This window comes from Bacillus rossius, chromosome 11, assembly GCF_032445375.1.
Source record: "Bacillus rossius redtenbacheri isolate Brsri chromosome 11, Brsri_v3, whole genome shotgun sequence".
Taxonomy (NCBI): Eukaryota; Metazoa; Arthropoda; class Insecta; order Phasmatodea; family Bacillidae; genus Bacillus; species Bacillus rossius.
In genome coordinates, this window is record NC_086338.1 from 26,436,883 (window position 1) to 26,454,996 (window position 18,114).

The following is an 18,114-nucleotide window of genomic DNA, read 5'->3' on the forward strand; positions in this document are numbered from 1 at the left end:
TAGTGATACATTAGGAAACAGTATTTTATTTACTAAAAGCTAAATATAAAATCACGTTGAATACTAAAAATTAAAAAAATAAATAAACAATTGGAAATATATTTTTGTGGGCATCCATTACCCCCAAGGAAAAAATAGCCAATTGTAACAGAATATTAGAAAATTGTATTGATATTAGGTAGATTTCAAAGAAATACTACCTAATGCAGCCGTTACCATAAAACGACTTACCGAAATATTTTATATAGTTTTTAGTTTCATGGTCCATAGACCCCAAAACCATTGTAAAATCAAATGTTTATACTTATCAATATTATGGAAACGATAACTGTCGCAATTTTTCACAAATCACTTCTAAACTGATACATAAAATATAAATGTGGAAAATCTCGGTCAAGTTCGTTAATGGACAATATCCGACCAAAGGAATAGAAATGGCTAAGGTTATTTTAAAAACAGAAAAATCGCTTTGACTCCCATAATATGGCAAATATCACATACAATTGAACATATTACAACTCGTAGGAGTAATACCCAAATCTTTAGTTTCAATAAATGATTGGTATTACCAACCATAACTGCAAGGAGTTGAAAAAACAAGGGTTGATGACAAAAAAATCCATACATCCCTTCGTAGGCACAACATTGAATTCGTACAAATTTATGTATAGTCTTATAAATTTTATTTGAAACTTTTGTCTGAAACAATCTTAGATTAGACGAACCATTGTTGAAGGGGCTGAATAAATAAGAAGTATAATTTTTTAAAAAAATTCACAACTTCCTTCAAATGTGGACATTCTCATTGTGGACACGGCCATGAAGTTGTTACCTACCACCACTGTTGCTGTTATCAGTGCGGATGTCAACCTAATATTCCAGTTGATGGCCAAAACACCTGGTGACGAGGACATGGACATATAAAATCTTCACTCTTTCTTAAGCAGGTGTTTCAGACCCAGGAGGTGCTAGAAATACTATTTCTACACGTTTCCACTGGGCGCGATACCGCTTCAGCAGCCTTCCGAAAGAGTAAGCTGGGATTTATTGAACTGTATTATATGACTCCAGACCTCCAGGGAGCTGCTGCAGTTTTCTCAGCCCCTTCCTTAACTATGGATGGTATAGAGGAAGTTGTGTGTTTTGAGGCGGTACAGGACCGCATCCAAGGAGAAACCTACATATGCTTATCGTTGCCAATCCTTCGTTAAATCTGTAGCCAATATCCAACCAGATATATCATGCCTCCCATCAACTGAGGGAGTAGCGAAATAACATTCTCAGAGGACATATCACCAAGTACATTTGTAGTTGGGAAATGAGATGCCTTATCAGTTGTATAGGTGAGAGCTAGTCCTCAACAAATTTTTTAACCTGGTGCTCAGTGAACAGCAAGCTGCACCAGACGAAAAATTAAAAATGTTATTTTTGTCGGAGCACAAAGAATAACGTTGTTACGAACGTGAGCAAGGCCACGTCATGCGCAGGTGCAGCGCTAGCTGGGCTCCATCACATGCCGCCGTAACATGAGATGTGCAGTGCGCACCTGGGTCGCCGCTTTATCTTCCTCCAGCCCTCCGCTCACCCCAGCGCGGCAGTGTTAGTTTTGACATCCGAAACCTGCCAGCTGCGGAGTAACGCGAGCCGCCGACACGTGTTTTCGAGAGATTTCTGCCGTCTGGACGGCTTGGAATGACGCGACTGGCCCCGGCCGCTCTCGTGAGTTCTGGAATTGCGCCGGGGCCTATATATATGCCCGAGGACGTCAGGGCAGGGAGTCAGTGGAGTTCAGAGTGAAGTCGGGAGTTTTCCCGCGGCGGAGTTTCCGGGCGATAGAGTGGCGAAGTCCCTGTACGAAGGTTCCAGGGCGAAGAGTTCAGTTCCGGGCGATAGTGTCGCGGGCGCGTCGGAGTTCCGAGCGAGGCGTCGAGTGGGATCTCGGCGAGGCGGAGTGCGGCGACGGAGGACCACGAGGGGTGCTGCGGCGAGAGTTGCGCCAGAGGTACGGCCCAGCGAGGCGTGTGGATTGTGAGAAACGAGTGACTGGAGGAAGCAACATTTTTTTAAGTACAACTGATTAATTGGCATTTTTACTTTTTTAGCCAGTAATGTAAATAGTGGCAATAAATAAAACTGTGCGTGATAAAAATCTTTAATTGGGCTATCCTTTACGAACCCGCAGTAAAATCGTAACAATATACCACCACCAAATGCGAACAGTGGAGAAAAATCAGTGTGTCCAGTATTTTTTTTTTTTTTGCTGCTGAGTATATAATCATTCAGGGTGTCTACTGAGTTACAAAAATAAAAATTAGTGACTTTTTCATGACAATTTCTACTGAAGTGTGACCACGAAACTTGTCAAAATGGTATAATTTTTAAATGTTATAAAATTAAGTGTAGCCTATAACTTACATCAAAAATAAAATGAAAAATTGAATATTTGCTTTTCTTTATCAAAATGTATAGGCTTAAGTGCTGGAAAAAAAAGACGTAAGTTAAGCCTACAAATGAAGGTTAGTTTGAAACTTACTTGAATAAAATTAATTAGATCTGCTTTCCCGCATACCAATTTTTCGTCGCACTTTACGCGCTAAAACACGTTAACATTTGTTGGCACCATTTTCAGCACATAATATCATAGAAAATATTATAATTCCATTCTGTAGCACTTTAACCTCTTCAACAATGATTTCAGTTGGAAAATAAAATGTGGCGGCAATTTAGGGATTTTGTGTTTTGTAATTTGTAAACGCGAAGTCGTTAACAAAACCAAAACACGAAAATACATCACACATTTTGTGCACAAATTTTTGGCTTTCTTTTATCCTAGCCAAACATAAATTTACGTTTCGTAGTTCGTACACACAAGCAAGCAGTAAATATAGTTTAAAAAACTAAAGAAACATGCTTTTAAAGATTATCAAACTAAAAAGTTAAAAATAATTTTAAAATTTAATTTATGACAATAGTATATAAGCAATACTAGTATAAATGAGAAAAAAGCTTGAGGCGCTTTGTGCCATATTTTTTTGTATATTACGCGCCCCATGCTTTTTTCTCATTTATACTAGTATTGCTTATATACTATTGTCACAAATTAAATTTTAAAATTATTTTTAACTTTTAAGTTTGATAATCTTTTAAAGCATGTTTCTTTAGTTTTTTAAACTATATTTATTTTTAACTTTTTAGTTTGATATTCTTTAAAAGCATGTTTTTTTTTAGTTTTTTAAACTATATTTATGTATAATTATCATAGGGAAATGAGTTACCGACACTACCTATTACCATCTGAGATAACTATTTGGAGTTGCAACGTCACAAAGAAATGGTAAAGTCTCTCCGAATCATTTACAGTTAATGTATGGATATAATCTTAGAATTTACAGGGGAAAAAAAAACATTTTTTTCGGCGTGGCCGGAAGTAGAACCCACGATCGCTGAATCCGAAAGCTGACGTCACAGAAGTCGCGCGCCTTAGACCGCTCGGCTAACGAACGTGATGAAATTGGTGGGACATTTTACTGTGATGAGGCACTCACTCTTAGTCGAAAGAGTTACAGACGGACAGACAAACAAGCATACAGGTGAAGCTAATATAAAGCATGTAACAAACGAACACAACGCTATAAGTTTGATTATGAACGCTCGCCATTTGGCTAACAACTTATCGATATGGACACGGGTCGCGCACATTGACGCCTTGACAGCTACATTCGATTATGTGCGATCGTTGTGCGCTCTGTTGAGTAAGAATGAAACTGACTACGCTGTGGCCGCCACGAAACGAATACCATCCTTTTTTAAGCGTGTAATGTACGAGAATTGAATAAATTACGTTTTCACAGCATTCTAACGGACTTTTTTTTAAATAAAGAGCAAATCGCTAATATTAAAATTTTCTCTGCATTCTATGTGAAAATTATGACGTTGCACGGAGGAGAATAGAAGTTTTAAGCAACATTTTGAACGGGATTTTAAAGCAAACGTCTTATGGCGAAAATGGCGGGACTGGCCTAGTTAAACACGGGAAAATGTATTGTGTGGGAATATCTTAAGCCATGATTTTCCTGAAAATGCAAGCTGCCAAAAGCACAAAAAGTATGGTATATACAAGATCAGTGCACAAGAAATACACATTAGCCTTGTAATTAATTTTTTCGTGACTTTTACCAAAATATACTTAAAAATAGTGACTTTTTCGGGACTTTCGGGACCTTTTACAACATTCGTGACTTTTTCGTGACTTTCGTGACCTAGTAGACACCCTGTCATTACTTATTTATGGTATCAGAAATTTCAACATATCCTACTATGTCACTACTATTGACAAATACTTACTTTGAAATAACATATACATCTTACATATTTCTTTATTTTTCAACTGCTCTGCTAGCCGAGCGGTTAAAGGTGTGGTTTCAAACCTCAACATTCTGTGGCGCCCCTCGGTTCGAGGTTTTGTACAGCATAATTATCATCGGCGAGACTGGCGCCACGTGCCTTCAAGCTTCAGAACCAAGATTGACATCTGAGGGTGGGGGGAACACACGCACCGGAGTATAAGGTGGGGTGGTGACAAGAAGGGAATTATAGAGAGAGGGGCACATACTACCAGTGAAATAAAAGTTCGAATTGATAACCCTACAAATGGCCCAAAAAAAAGGGGGGGGGGGGGAAGACATGATATATCATACCTGCAGGGTAGGTAATCCTCAGTTATAGGGGAGAGGCGTGTTAGAGAAGATTTTTAGCTATGATTGTGACAGCTGGTAAAATTTGTATGACAGTAATTAGAACCCTGGGGGGAAGTGGAAAGGCTAACACAAGTTGTGCCAATGTGGGGCAGGAACGACACTCTCCTTACTCATAATACAATATAATATAAACATGTAAATATTAATATTGTGGTACAAAATTGTAGATTATACTTATTAATAGTAACAAATAAGTATTTATACTTTATTCGTGCTGATTCATCTCAAATTTAGTTATTAGAATATATGTGCAGAAATAAAAATTCTGAACTCTAGGATACTAACTTTTTTACAAATTATTTTGTAGTGAAAAAAAAAATTATAATTAAGGTGGATACCAGACAGTGGTCATTTTTTTTAAACAGTTTCTTTTGGCAGTAAAACATGTTCAAATGACAAAATTGAAAGTGAATTGACGTTGTAAGTAAATCAAATTCACAAATGCGCGCAGCCAGTCTCGGAAGATCACAGGGGGCAAGTGGCGAATTGGCGGGAGGGGCAGCGGAGGGCAGAGGAGGGCAGGCGCCAGGGTGCCGCTGCATCGATCTGCCGGCGTCGCCGCCCGCTGTTGGGGTGGCTTGGCGACACGAACTAACAGTTTGTATCCGAGACTCACTTATCACAACATAAGTTGCTACCCTATTGCACTCAAGAGACAGTTAAACGACAAAGTACTCGTACATAAGCTAACCAGAGCAAAAGTGCTACTAATATATAGATATAAATGGTTCGTCTGTGATTAATAAATAAGGAAACTTACACGACGATAAAAGAGGAGCACTGTGGGATCGGTGCAGCATAAGTTTTGAGTAATTTTACCAACTTGAAAATGCACATCCAGTGCATGTACGTGTAACATTGTGTAAAATAACACAAATTTTGTCCGTGTAAATCTAAGCTGCTGAATGTGTGTTTCAATCGTTCATCAAATTAAATGTATCAATTCCGCACTGTGTGTGGCATCGTGGAAGGTTCTGTGGTTCGCTAAAAGGTGTCGCTCGTGGGCCTTTTCTTAGATGCCTTTATACAATCCCGAGTGCGGAGGTGCAGGCTCTAGCCATGATCGCAGACGCTTATCTCGTACTCCGAAAGCAACGACCTCCACTATTAGGCTCCATAATAAGCTGGAAATAATGGAATATAAAAAAATATGTATACACTAAGAATATTTGTTTAAAATACAATAAATGAGTTTTCGTAACATACCCAAAATTACATGTAAAAAAAAAACACTTTTTCACACCGGCCTTCCCAAAATGCAAGTCCCGATAATGAGAATTTAACCCTAATTTTAACACTTCTAAGTAACGTAACTAGAATTACAATCTCTGCAAAAGAACTGCAAAAAGAAAGGTTTAAAGCTATGCTGCAGGACAAATTTAATCAGAATATTAAAATAAACGTATGTATTTACATATTATTGTATGTACATTATTTGGCCAGATGGTTTTCAAATACCTAAATCAATAATTTAAATTTTATGGAAGAAATTTTGCAAGTCTACCATCAAAGCGTCTGCGTATACAGGTGATGTCTTGCAGACAGCAGATAGGAAACATGCCACATTGAGCAGTGGATATTGTCAAACTGTAGCAGTACATTCAACAACTGGAATCGAAGGTAGTATAAATAGCTTTTAAAAACGAGCTGTTTAAAAAAACAGGAAGCAAAGAAATTAATGCTTTGTAAAAAAAAAAGACACCCAAAGAAATAAGAAACATTTAATTGCATTATTTTATGCCGAGTCAATTACATTGTGTGTTGCATAAAGAAAAATTCACTCAGTATCACTAGAATATATTGCAGCTGATATCTCTTACAGGTGTTAACACAAGAGCTTGAATACCAGTTGCCGATGCAAGCACTTTGAAGACAAGAACAGGAACGAACACTGGTGTCTTGCAACAACTGTCAATTGTGAAACGTCACCAAAATATACAGTATATAATTTGTATACTGTGTTATAGTTTAACTAATTTTCTTTCACCGATACCCCAAAAATAACTTACCTTATTTTTACTATTTACTTACAGTAACTGTTAATGATACCGTCTTTCTAATATAATATTTCAGTAAAAAGAATGTAATATTAAATAATATTGTTAATGTTAATTTGAAATGTAATAATATGTATATTATAAAAATAACTTATTTTTGATTAATTTCGTAAGTAAGAGCAGTGTACAAAAATGTGTAAACCAGGTCTCTCACAAAGACAATCAGCAAATACCCCTTTCTAATTGCATTAGTATTTTAAATGCAATACAGTATAACGAAATTATAATTAACAAAATTCTCTACCACTTCACATACAAAGTGATTTTGCCAGTGGTATATAGTAAAGGTTACCATCACGAATACTGTACCTATGTAACAAGTCAAAAGTAACAACACGTTTGGGACAGAGCGAAATCAAAGTTTGTCGCATATATTCCAACTAGACCTGTTATATACTTATTTAAACTGACGGAACATTGCGCCATACGTCAAGTTAATAAATGAACGTTAATACACGTTACGAATTACTGAAGTCATAAGGACACTTGAGCGCAGAGCGACAACAGGCCGAACTAGCCACGTCAGTCCCTTACTGATCTCGACTGAGTCGCAACAAATATTTTCGGCCATTGTTTTGCAACTTGACTAACGTTACAACAGCGCGGATCCGGACATGAACTGTAGTAATAAAATGTTTTCTTTGAATTACATTACCACCAATAAATTTTCACATCGCGTGACACTAGACCGCCAAGTTCAAAACGATTTCTCGATAGCAGTATCCGTAGTTTAAAACAACTCGCGTGCCTAAGAACGGTAAAATGCAATTTATTGCAAGTAGGTATTTGGCCTTTCAAAAAAAAAACGCAGAAGAGTGTAAGAGAAAAATTGCCGAGGATAAGTTAACGAATTGTTAATGGAGTAGTAGAACGCAAAAATGCTTAGTGCGGCATGCGACAACACTCGTGCACACATTGTAATGGATGACGTGCGACTTACTCATGCCGCTGTTAGTGTAGTCCCAGCTGTCCTGGTCGTTCTTGTACACGTTCAGCTTGGTCGGCTGCAACACAAGACACGGCCGTGAGCCCACGAGTTGCCCGCGACCCCAGCTACACACAACCCAGCCCCATCGCACAGTGCTTCATCCGAACAATCATGTGGATTGCTGCATTTATAGCGATCGGTTTGGTAATAAAATAAGAATATAAATAATGTTAATAATAATAAACTATTTATGAGCATTACCACAAAAAATTTAAAATTCAGCACAAAATTTATACAAGAAACCAATTAGGCGATAGTAAAAATACAAATAAATACTAGGCTAAAACAAATTAAACACCATTAATACAAAAAATCACAACTTAAAAGTTACAAATTTAGGCATCTTAAAATACACATAACACATCGAGTACAAAATAAAAATAAAATAATTCTATAACTAATCCCCATCACCAGAACGTCCAAGAAATCATTTTGATGTTATAATTAACATGGAAAGTCTTCTCGTAGGAACACGTGAATGCTTTCTGTTGTTTTGCTCCCCGAACATACGACAATCTCTGTTCCTGGCTTCCGAGGTTTTCATCCAATAGCTACCCAATTGGAACAATCTGTACTATGGACCAATATTTTATGTACAGTAACAAGCATATAATACCATGAATAAAAACTTATTCAGGGATGCTAAAGTAACGGCAAGCAGTGTTTCCATCATTTGTTGAACCAAATCTTGGCTTCGGTTTGTTCACAAACAGTCCCATTCCATGCTTGAATCGTTATTAATTTCCTCGTACTTTTGGTATACATTAGCATTATTATAAGCACTTATAGCCTCCAATTTTATTTTATATGTAGCTTATAACTCATGTGTAACATTAATTCGAAACAACGAATCCAAGCATGAAACGTTGACATACCAAAGCCAAAATTATCTTGTTTGCTGTCAAAATGCCTTGACTCATCGTTCATCATTTTGGGATTAGCACTCAGTAGTAAACAAATGTATAAGCTGGGACAGGCTTCAGGCTAAGGTACCAGGAGCCGACCGCCATCTTGGATTGTGACATAATGGCGGCCATGTTGGATGACCTTGGCAGCTATTTAGATTTGCGCCATTTTGTTTTCTAGAACTTTCCTACCTCCTGGAATCGAATGCCACACTCTCAAATTGTGCAATTTTCGTTACGGCCGCCATCTTGAAAATCCGTAATATTTATGCATTTTAAATTTATAAAAAATGTAATTATTCAAATTGTAATAAAATATTTCAATTTTGTTTAGCAATTTAAGTTATGGCCGCCATTCCTACAATATGTAATTATTATCAGAAAATTTCGGGAAATAATTCAAAATTAATAAAAAATAATAAAAATTTATATAAAAATACTCTTCCATCATTGATTAGGTAATCACAAACGCGACCTCGAATATCCATAACTAAACTAAAAAATCGGGACAAAAATTTAAATTTATAAATCAATTTATTAATCGCAATTTAATAAATTACTTTTAAAACGCACTTACGTCCTCCGTTTGAACCCGGTAAGGGCAAAAAAATGGCTTGATTCCTCCATGGAAGTTAATTAGTTAAAACATCGGGAAATATTCCAAAATTAATTTTAAAAAATCACTCACTAATATACTGATTGATTCGAACGATTCCCGTCCTTGGTTCGATACTTGTTCGATGCAAAACCGGTAATTTTAGGTCAAACCTCTCATTCAAAAAATCTTGTTAAAAATCCTAAAAGCAGCTTAAGTTCCTCATATACCAGCCTCATATAAACCGATGACCGCACATCTTGGAAATGCGTAATTATTTAGCTAAAAATTCTGCACAATTCCAAAATTCATCAAAAAAAATCACTTATTAAAATAATGATAGATTAGATCGACATCAGTCTTTGGTTTGATTCTTGGCATCATTAAAGTCGAACTCGATGGAAGTTTTACCATCCTAAGCGGTGGCCCTAATAGCAGCAACGAAAACAACGCAGAACTCTATGGAATGCGTACCATCGTCACCAACAACATTGGAGGAGACTTCAACAGGTGTGGTTCCAATAACAAAAGAGACTTAAAATTCCTGCAGTACTGACTGCAGAGGAAACTTTGATGGATGACATTTCGCCATCAAAGAAGACAGATTGCTGCAGTACCATTAGCAACAATGATGTTAACTGAAAGTGCATCGACATCTTCCCAGCATCGGTATTGTTACTGTGACAAGAATTTCTCAAACAGAAATGCTCGTCATCACGAGAGAGAATGTGCTAATAATCTGTTCCACAAAATGATAATTTGAGGATAATTTGAAGAGATGCTTAAAGAGGTGTTAAAGTCACGCTGTGCGTCAGCGATGCACTGACAAGCTTAAGAATAAACCGGGAATTGGTAATACAGCAGTTTCAAAAGCATCCGGTTGGATCTTGAGAAGTTTGTCTTCATCGACTAGGCATCATTGCAGCTACTGTGATATGAAGTTTGCATTTGTCCATGATGCACAAAGACAGAAGTAAATGTATGAAAAACCCTCGTATGAGGTTTCGCCGCGATTAGTGTCATGTTTGGATTACACGTATTGATAATTTGGACAACACGGAAAAACTGTAAAATTGATTTAGGGTGCTTATTGTAACACCACCTGCAGACACTTTGACCCCTCGGTTTATGTTGTTGACTCGTATGCGTACAAGAACAATAACAGATGATCAGTAACCGAATGTGATGAGGCATGTACATGAATCTAAGCCTCAGACTGTACTCGGTGCATTACAGGTAAATGACAACGGATTCCACTTAGCGAAATCTGCATTTCATGGACCATTGAAAGACTACTATTATATTTAGTTAGTCGAAAAACATTTGTACTTTTCTTGACGGTATCAGGCAGAATATTATCAATCAGCTTACCGATGAAATACCTACATTGGGACCTTTAAAATATAACTTGTGGTTGGACTGTGTATATGACAAACCATATCCATTTGAGGACAAAGTGAAGAAGTGTGCATTCCAGACAGTTAATACTCACATTTACAATTCCGACTATATGAAGCAGTGTGTTAAATACAGTATCAAGAAACTCTGTCGCTAAGAAAAAGACTGTGTAGGTAAAAAAATATATGGCTCGTCGCTGTCTTCAGTAAACCGATTGTGGCTGAGAAGTAGTCTGTTTAAAATCAATGCAAAACTAAATGTTTATTAGATTGCTGATTTTCGCAAATGTTTATGAGGTAGAATAGAATTTAAGTAATAAATTTTTATTTGTAAAAATCATGCATTTTTTTCTCTTGAATCTGGTACTTTAATGGTATACTATTTTGTTATTTAATAAAATTATCTTTTTTTCCATCAGTCAAGGATAGAACCAAGTCAGTAATGGATTTAACCAATCAGTAGACTCAAAAGTGAATATTTTGACGAAATTTTTATTTCCCCCCGTAAATAGGTAAATAATTACATATTTTCAAAATGGCGACGAAGACATCTTACAAGAATATGGATATCACAACAGTTGACTGTCTGGTAATACTGCACTCTAGCAGGCGAATTCACGATGGCGGATACAAGATAGTTGCTATGGTCATGCTGGGTTGTTGTAATATCATCATTGGCATTAGTGGTGGGAGGCCAGTCTGCTGGTGGCTTATGTGGAGGAAGGAGTCGTTTTTTTCCCCTCATCAGGTTCGAACATAAAACTTCATGATTTGTGTTTTCTTAAAAAAAAATTTTATGATTTGTACATTTTCCTTCGAAATAAGGAAATATCTAGGATTTTTTAGTTATTTTTTTAAATATAGAGGAATTTGACACCAAAACGGAAGCCGTGACATAAAATATGGTGGCGGGTATCCAACATACCCACAATTCTACTCATGTGCTCGGAGAAACCAATATATACTGCTTATTACCACAGTTGAAATAGTTATTGTCCTTTTAATTATACAAAAATGTGAGTCGAAAATGAAGAAATGCATGGGGAAACATGAGAAATACATCACCGAAACACTTTGTACTCAAACAATAGCTGTGCACCTTTCTTCTTTTTTTTCCTCTCTCTTCCTTCCGTCAAATACTTTTTACATTGTGAACACAACAATTTTTAGCGCTATATCCCCCCCCCCCCCCCCCTTTTAACAACATTAAACTCAAATTCCATCCAATAAATTATGATCATAACTCATTTTCCATTACAAATGAAACATTTTTCAAAGTTTAAACTTCATTTTATATTGTTACGAACGCGGGAGACCCGACCACGATGCCAGGTTTGGAGCTGGCTGGCGGCCCTGCACGACCACGGGCGTAACGCGCCGGGTCATGTACCGTCCACTAACGTAAGCCATCCAACACGCTCCTGACCGGATTACAGGGGTCGTAGCTACAACCCAACCTCCCCCCCCCCAACCCACCGGGCTTCAAGCAAATCGCCATTCCTCGGCGCTGTTATCTATCGCTGAGCGGCCGTGGGAATTCCGCAGGCCACCGCGCGGAGTGGCGAGAATATACACTGACTTTCTAGATGTTTCAGTCGTCGGGTCGGCACGGGATGACGCGACTCGTCACAGCTGCTCTCTTCGGTTCGAGAAGGGCGCCACAGTACTTAAGCATAGACGCCGGCCTCGACGGGAGTTTTATGGAGTGCCGTGATTGCCGCGAGTCCCGCAACGAGAGCCGAGAGCCGAGTTCCGAAAGGGTTCCGGGAGAAGGGAAGTGCGACATCAGCGAAGAGTGAGACACACGCCTCTAATCTCCCCCCCCCCCCCCCCCAAAGAGTGGGGCGTGACGCGGAGTTCGACTGGATCGTGAGAGTGCGGCGACTGAGTGACGCGAGACTGTGTGTGTGGATAGGCGCGAGGTAAGGGGCGAACCACTGTTGAGCCTAGCTCCAGTGAGTAGTATGAACTGTGGAACTAGACAGACATTGAGTGACTTAAGAATAAACATTTTAAAGTGCAAGTCATTGGTGATAAAACATTTTTAAGTGCGAGTGACTGGTGATAAGACATTTTTAAGTACAATCGTTTATCAGTAATATAAATATAAGTAATTAATGAAACGGTAATAGAACTTAAATGGGCTATCCCTTACGAACCCAGTTCTCCCGACATTATAAACCGTAACAATATAATATAGCTTACTGACTGCCAGTATTACACAACACGACATACACAAATGCTCTGCCATTATGCGAGTTTACGCTGATGTGCATGACACGGATTATTCTGCAATCGCGAGGCAAAACTCCGGCTGGCACCAACCACACCGCCCGCCGCTCGGTCGAGGAATGTGAACATGTCACAGAGATGTCACTGATTTCATCTCGAGGTCGCTACACAATAAGAATTTAATCTGGGTAAATTTTTTTATATTTTAATTAAATTTAAAATAAAAAAGAAGTAGCTATTTAGCACACTGTTACATTCATAAAAGCACATTGTTTGCTGTTTTGAAAAAACACAAATATTTGTAATGTTTGCTTGATCTCTTACTGTGACATATTTGTTTCATTCTTTTATACCAGTTTCTACTATAATCCAAATTTAGTTGGCACTTTTTTTTTTGCAGATTCAAAAAAGTTATGTTTTGACCACTATTGCTGTATCCACAGTTGAAGTAGTCTTAGCTAGTATAACTCGCACGCAGTACGCCCGATGGCCGGGCGGCGGTCCAGCACAGATCAATAAGCCAGGCCCGTCGCAGTCGCCGTGTCGCCGAGCGCGAGTGTGTGTTCGTGCTGCTGCTGCAGCGCCAATACCGACCAACAACCAAGCTTCATCACCAACAAACAACGTTGTTTTAATACTGGGTAGAAACTGCAGAGGATTACAGACTTCACGAATGACTTTGGCAAAGTTACTGCAGACCCGGACCATCGAGAATTTGGACGAAGCAGGTAGGAGGGGGGGGGGGGGGGGGGCAAATCCTACGTGGGCCGGACACCAGGGATGTCTGGTAACATTCCAAGACTTTTTAAATGTGTGGATCTACCCTGATAGCAGAACGAAAATTACAAATCTGGAAACATTAAGTTATGCGTTTAAAGTCCTGGCTATGGTCAATTTGTATATGAAAATGGAACTGCAAGTAAGTTATGATACTAAAAGGAGACAAAAAAATATATATATATGAGATATTTTGTTTCATCTTAGATAAGGAGGAGGTTTGGTCATGGGCGAAAAAGTGTAGGATTCCCGTGGGAAGAGGGGTGGGGGGAAGGCCGCCGGACAGCATTTATCATTCCCATTTCACAGTAACGATTCATCAAGCGCAAGCGGACCGCCTCAAATTAACGTTTTTGATTCCTGAGGAAGGGAGGCCGGGTCCAGCATGCCCCCCCCCCCCCCCCCCCCCCCAACGGGGAGATCTACTTCCGTGGGCTTGGTTATCGCTTGCGGCGGAATGTTAAAAACCTGATAAGGCAATAAAAAAAATCTGCCGGCCACGACAGGTGGATGTTGCGTGATGGATATGTTATTTGAAAATGAGAGGGACAACTTCTGTTGCAGCCAGTAACTCTAATTTTATTCACGCTACATACAGTTCGCAAAGCATAATGTGTGTGTACTTTTATTTCCGTCCAGTTGTCTCCAATTTGCTTGGAATAGTATTTAAATAACCTGTTACTACTAACATCCGAAATCTCACGCCAGAAACAGTGGTGTGTATCGCTGAACATGCAGATAATAAAAAGGGTGGCTTAAAAAAATTGTTACGTGACGTATTAAATACAGATCAAGTCTATATTCGTTCGGAGTTATAAATATGAGAGCATATTCGAAAGCTCATTGATGTGCCACTTTTTTTAATTTTATCTATTTATTTATAAATTTATTTCCAAAAGTGTGTTGCGTGCGCATATTCTGCGTACGTCCTGTATATTTTGCTCAAGCAGGAAGATCTTTCAGTGTGCTCAACAGGATAAAGAATTGCCCGAGGAAAACAACGGGTCAACAAATTCTTACCGATTCAGGAACATTATGCATTGACTCAAGCCTTGCGCAGACATTGAATTTTTGATCTATTAATGAAACGTTGGCTAATATGAAAGTGCGAAAAATTAATTTAAAATAATTTACTTTAAATTTATTAATTTAAATTGTTCAGTATTAAGTCAATTGTTAAGTGTAAAAAAGGAAAAATAGTCATATTTTTTTTTAAGGTACTGAAGGACGAAAATTATAATTTATTGAGAAAAAATATATATTTTTTTTAATTCCTGTTACAAATCACTTACGTATTATACTATTTATTAAGCAATATAATTTCTTACATGTCTGCAAACATTTGGTTCTGTTAAGTAGTGAGGGGTTTGAAGAGTTGTGTATTATGCAATGGGGAGGTTGCCCGACAATATTATTTGCCCCCGGGACCTTCATTTATCTCTACGGCCCTGCTGCGGGCTCGCTGTTTTCCCGCTCGACAAACAAGTGTGTGTCAATGTTCCTTTGGAAACACACTGTGTGAATCACAAGAACTGACATCTGGCCAGCTACAAACCGGCAGGCGTGTTGTACAACCACGCTGCTCTACTCGACTTCCCCTGAGAGTCCTTCCGAAGTCACGCTTGGACCAACCAAGCCTATTGCTTAGCGACGATATTAGTCCACGATGTAGTCCGATCAAAGCTTCACTAGGTTTTCCTTTAATAAATGGCTTCCAAGTTATGAAAACTATTGTTTGAATGTTTTCGTAAACTTATTCCTTGCTTCCAATTACAAATATTTTGTTTATTATTCAGCAGTGACTTAATTCATAGTTAAACACTTTAGTGATTGTCTTCCCTTATTAACTAACTCACTCATATTACACCTAATTGCACTGTATTCGCAGTTAAGTCAATATGGAAAAGTAATACATCATATGATTTATTAATTTCGTGATTACAAAGCATGATGCAGCCACCGGCTAATGAATTTGTTCCTATCATCTGTCCTCAAAATAGAAAATCAAATTATAAATAAAATCAAAATTTATGAAATGAAATATAGAATTCATAACCCTAAACCACATTGGTGACAGAAGCAGGTAATAAAAAAACTAATAAATAAAATTTTCAAGAAAACAGTTTTTTTTATGAACTACAAAGTTAGATAAAATGACAAAAAAAAATGTCAAATATTTAGTGACATATATAAAATAGAGTTGAAAATGAGTAAATTGCAGTTATGTTAAAGTGTAATTGCATATTTCAGGGAACAATTTTCAAATTTAAATCACTATGAAAACATTTTTTTTGCTTACCAATACTATGAGAGTAATTTTTAAACATGCATGCGTATTTGAAATAAGGTATAGTGTGTGTTCTCACCTTGGCGAAGTCGATCTTGAGAGTGCAGCAGCCGGAGTAGATGTCGGCGCCGTACAGGGACTCCTTCGCCCTCTTGGCCGACTCCAGGTTGTCGAACGTGCGCCAGTTAAGGATCACAGCACAGCACAGCACAGCACACACTCGACACTGCAGCTAGGGTCGGTGCGGGACTCGTGGGCGCACGGTTCTGCCCGAGTCGTCAAGCTTTACTAACCCCCACCCCCATCGGCCTGCCGCCAATACAGTGGAAATCCAACAATGCAATCATAAAACAGTGGATATTGAAATAGACCTAAACGCTACGAATAAATTTCAGCATAGTGCAGTACGCCCAATTAACAGACTGAGTTTTAGTCACTATACACATAGTGCACAGCTTATGAACTTGCATTGTGGAGACGTTATAAAGAATCATCGCTGCAGCACAATAATTATTCACCCTGAAATTCCAGGACCGAAATGAAAACAAACTACGGGGGAAGTTGAAGACGGGGTGGGAGTGTTTGACTAACACTTATAAAGCTGGGTTGCTCGTCACTACTGTCACATGTGCTTCGCTGCGGCGGTCTCCAGGCAGAAAGAACAATGTTCACTAAGCACGTTCCTCCTCGTGGTACACCGCTGTCTGCCTCGATCGGAATAATAAACTAATTCGAATTTTGAAAATCAACTTAGGAAACAAAAAAATTAACAAAGAAAATAAATATAAACCAACACTGCTATCTTCGATTCAACAGTTTTTAAAAGCCTTCAAATTCGCATTTAATTAATGAACACTGTGTCGATAATGTGGTTACAGATACACTGTGATATGATCCGAAAGTGAATAAAGCATCACAATGTTATAACCGTTGCAAGAAGCCTAAGAAAAAATAATCAAAAATGCAATAGCCGCATACATGGAAATAATCACAACAAAGTTTTATTAAAAAAACTAATTTCGAAAACCAAAAACAGTGCAAACTAATTCCCCTTGGAGAATACGTACCTAATGTCAACGCTAGATACACAAACTCCTTTCTTCGCTTTTATTGATAAAGATGAAAGCAACATCAACCGGCAATATGTTAAGTCCATGAGGAATATTCAGAAAATAGCGTTCATTTAACAAACAGTGCGGTAGAGCGCACCACCAGTAAGACCATTCTACAAGAGCTACTTGAGCATTGGAACAAGGATCATTACCAATTTTTTTTTAACTTAAGTAAATTTTGTTACAACTTAAGAGGTAAAAAAAATCCTAACTTTATAACAAATAAACTTCTTTTACATTCTTATTATTCCTCTGCAAATCACAAAACCTTTGTATGAATTGTAAAGTTTTTTAAAATTATTGTTGTTTAAGAAAGGTGGTTTGCACACACCTACACGGTTTTCATGGGAATAAAATGAAATAGCAGGACTTAGCTGTTTTTTTTATATATAAATAACACACAGCCTATAGAACCTCTTAGGATACAAGCTTGGTTCGAGCGACAAATCTATCGCTGATTGACAATATTTCAACTTTCTTTAAAAGACTGAAGGTAGGTCTTGCCGATACCTGTAATGTAGACGAAACTGGCATTACAACTGTGCATAGACCAAATAGAGTTATAGCACGCAGAAGATTCAGGAAAAATGGAAAAACTAAATTGGCAGATAAAAGGTCATTCGTAACTGTGGCTCTGCCGATAAGGCTGGGGGGGATCTAAATACCTCGGTTATTGAATTTCCAAGGTTCAGGTGGGCAACTTTTTGAGTGAGGGATCGAAAGGAGGTGATGCAAGCCTATCAGGGTGAATTGATAGAAGAAAACATTTCGAAATTTGCTAAATATTTTGTTTGACGTGTTAAAGGTTCAACCAAAAAGAAAACCGTGCATTCTATTACTGGATAACCATGAATCCCATTTGCCTCCAACAGTTTAGACTGTTTCGAGAACTAAGAAGTGACTTCCAGATATTCCCCACCCTACCCTCGCTGCAGGCGTTAAGTTACATTCGCTAGGCCATAGTGTTTCAGATTCAGAAAAAAGTATGTCAACTGCGCATGTTTTGC

At 38.1% G+C, this 18,114-nt stretch overlaps 1 protein-coding gene across 5 annotated transcripts in view; it reads right to left on the reverse strand.

Moving 5' to 3' along the window:
• Nucleotides 1–18,114, reverse strand: part of LOC134536713 (heterogeneous nuclear ribonucleoprotein L) — a 204,046-nt gene that overhangs the window by 97,801 nt on the left and 88,131 nt on the right. For all 5 annotated transcript variants that reach the window (XM_063376583.1, XM_063376585.1, XM_063376587.1 and 2 more), the window contains exons 5-6: nucleotides 16,075–16,171; nucleotides 7,755–7,818 (exon numbers count right to left, since the gene is read on the reverse strand). In XM_063376583.1, coding sequence (XP_063232653.1) covers nucleotides 7,755–7,818; nucleotides 16,075–16,171 — 161 coding nt within the window. The remainder of the gene's footprint in view (nucleotides 1–7,754; nucleotides 7,819–16,074; nucleotides 16,172–18,114) is intronic.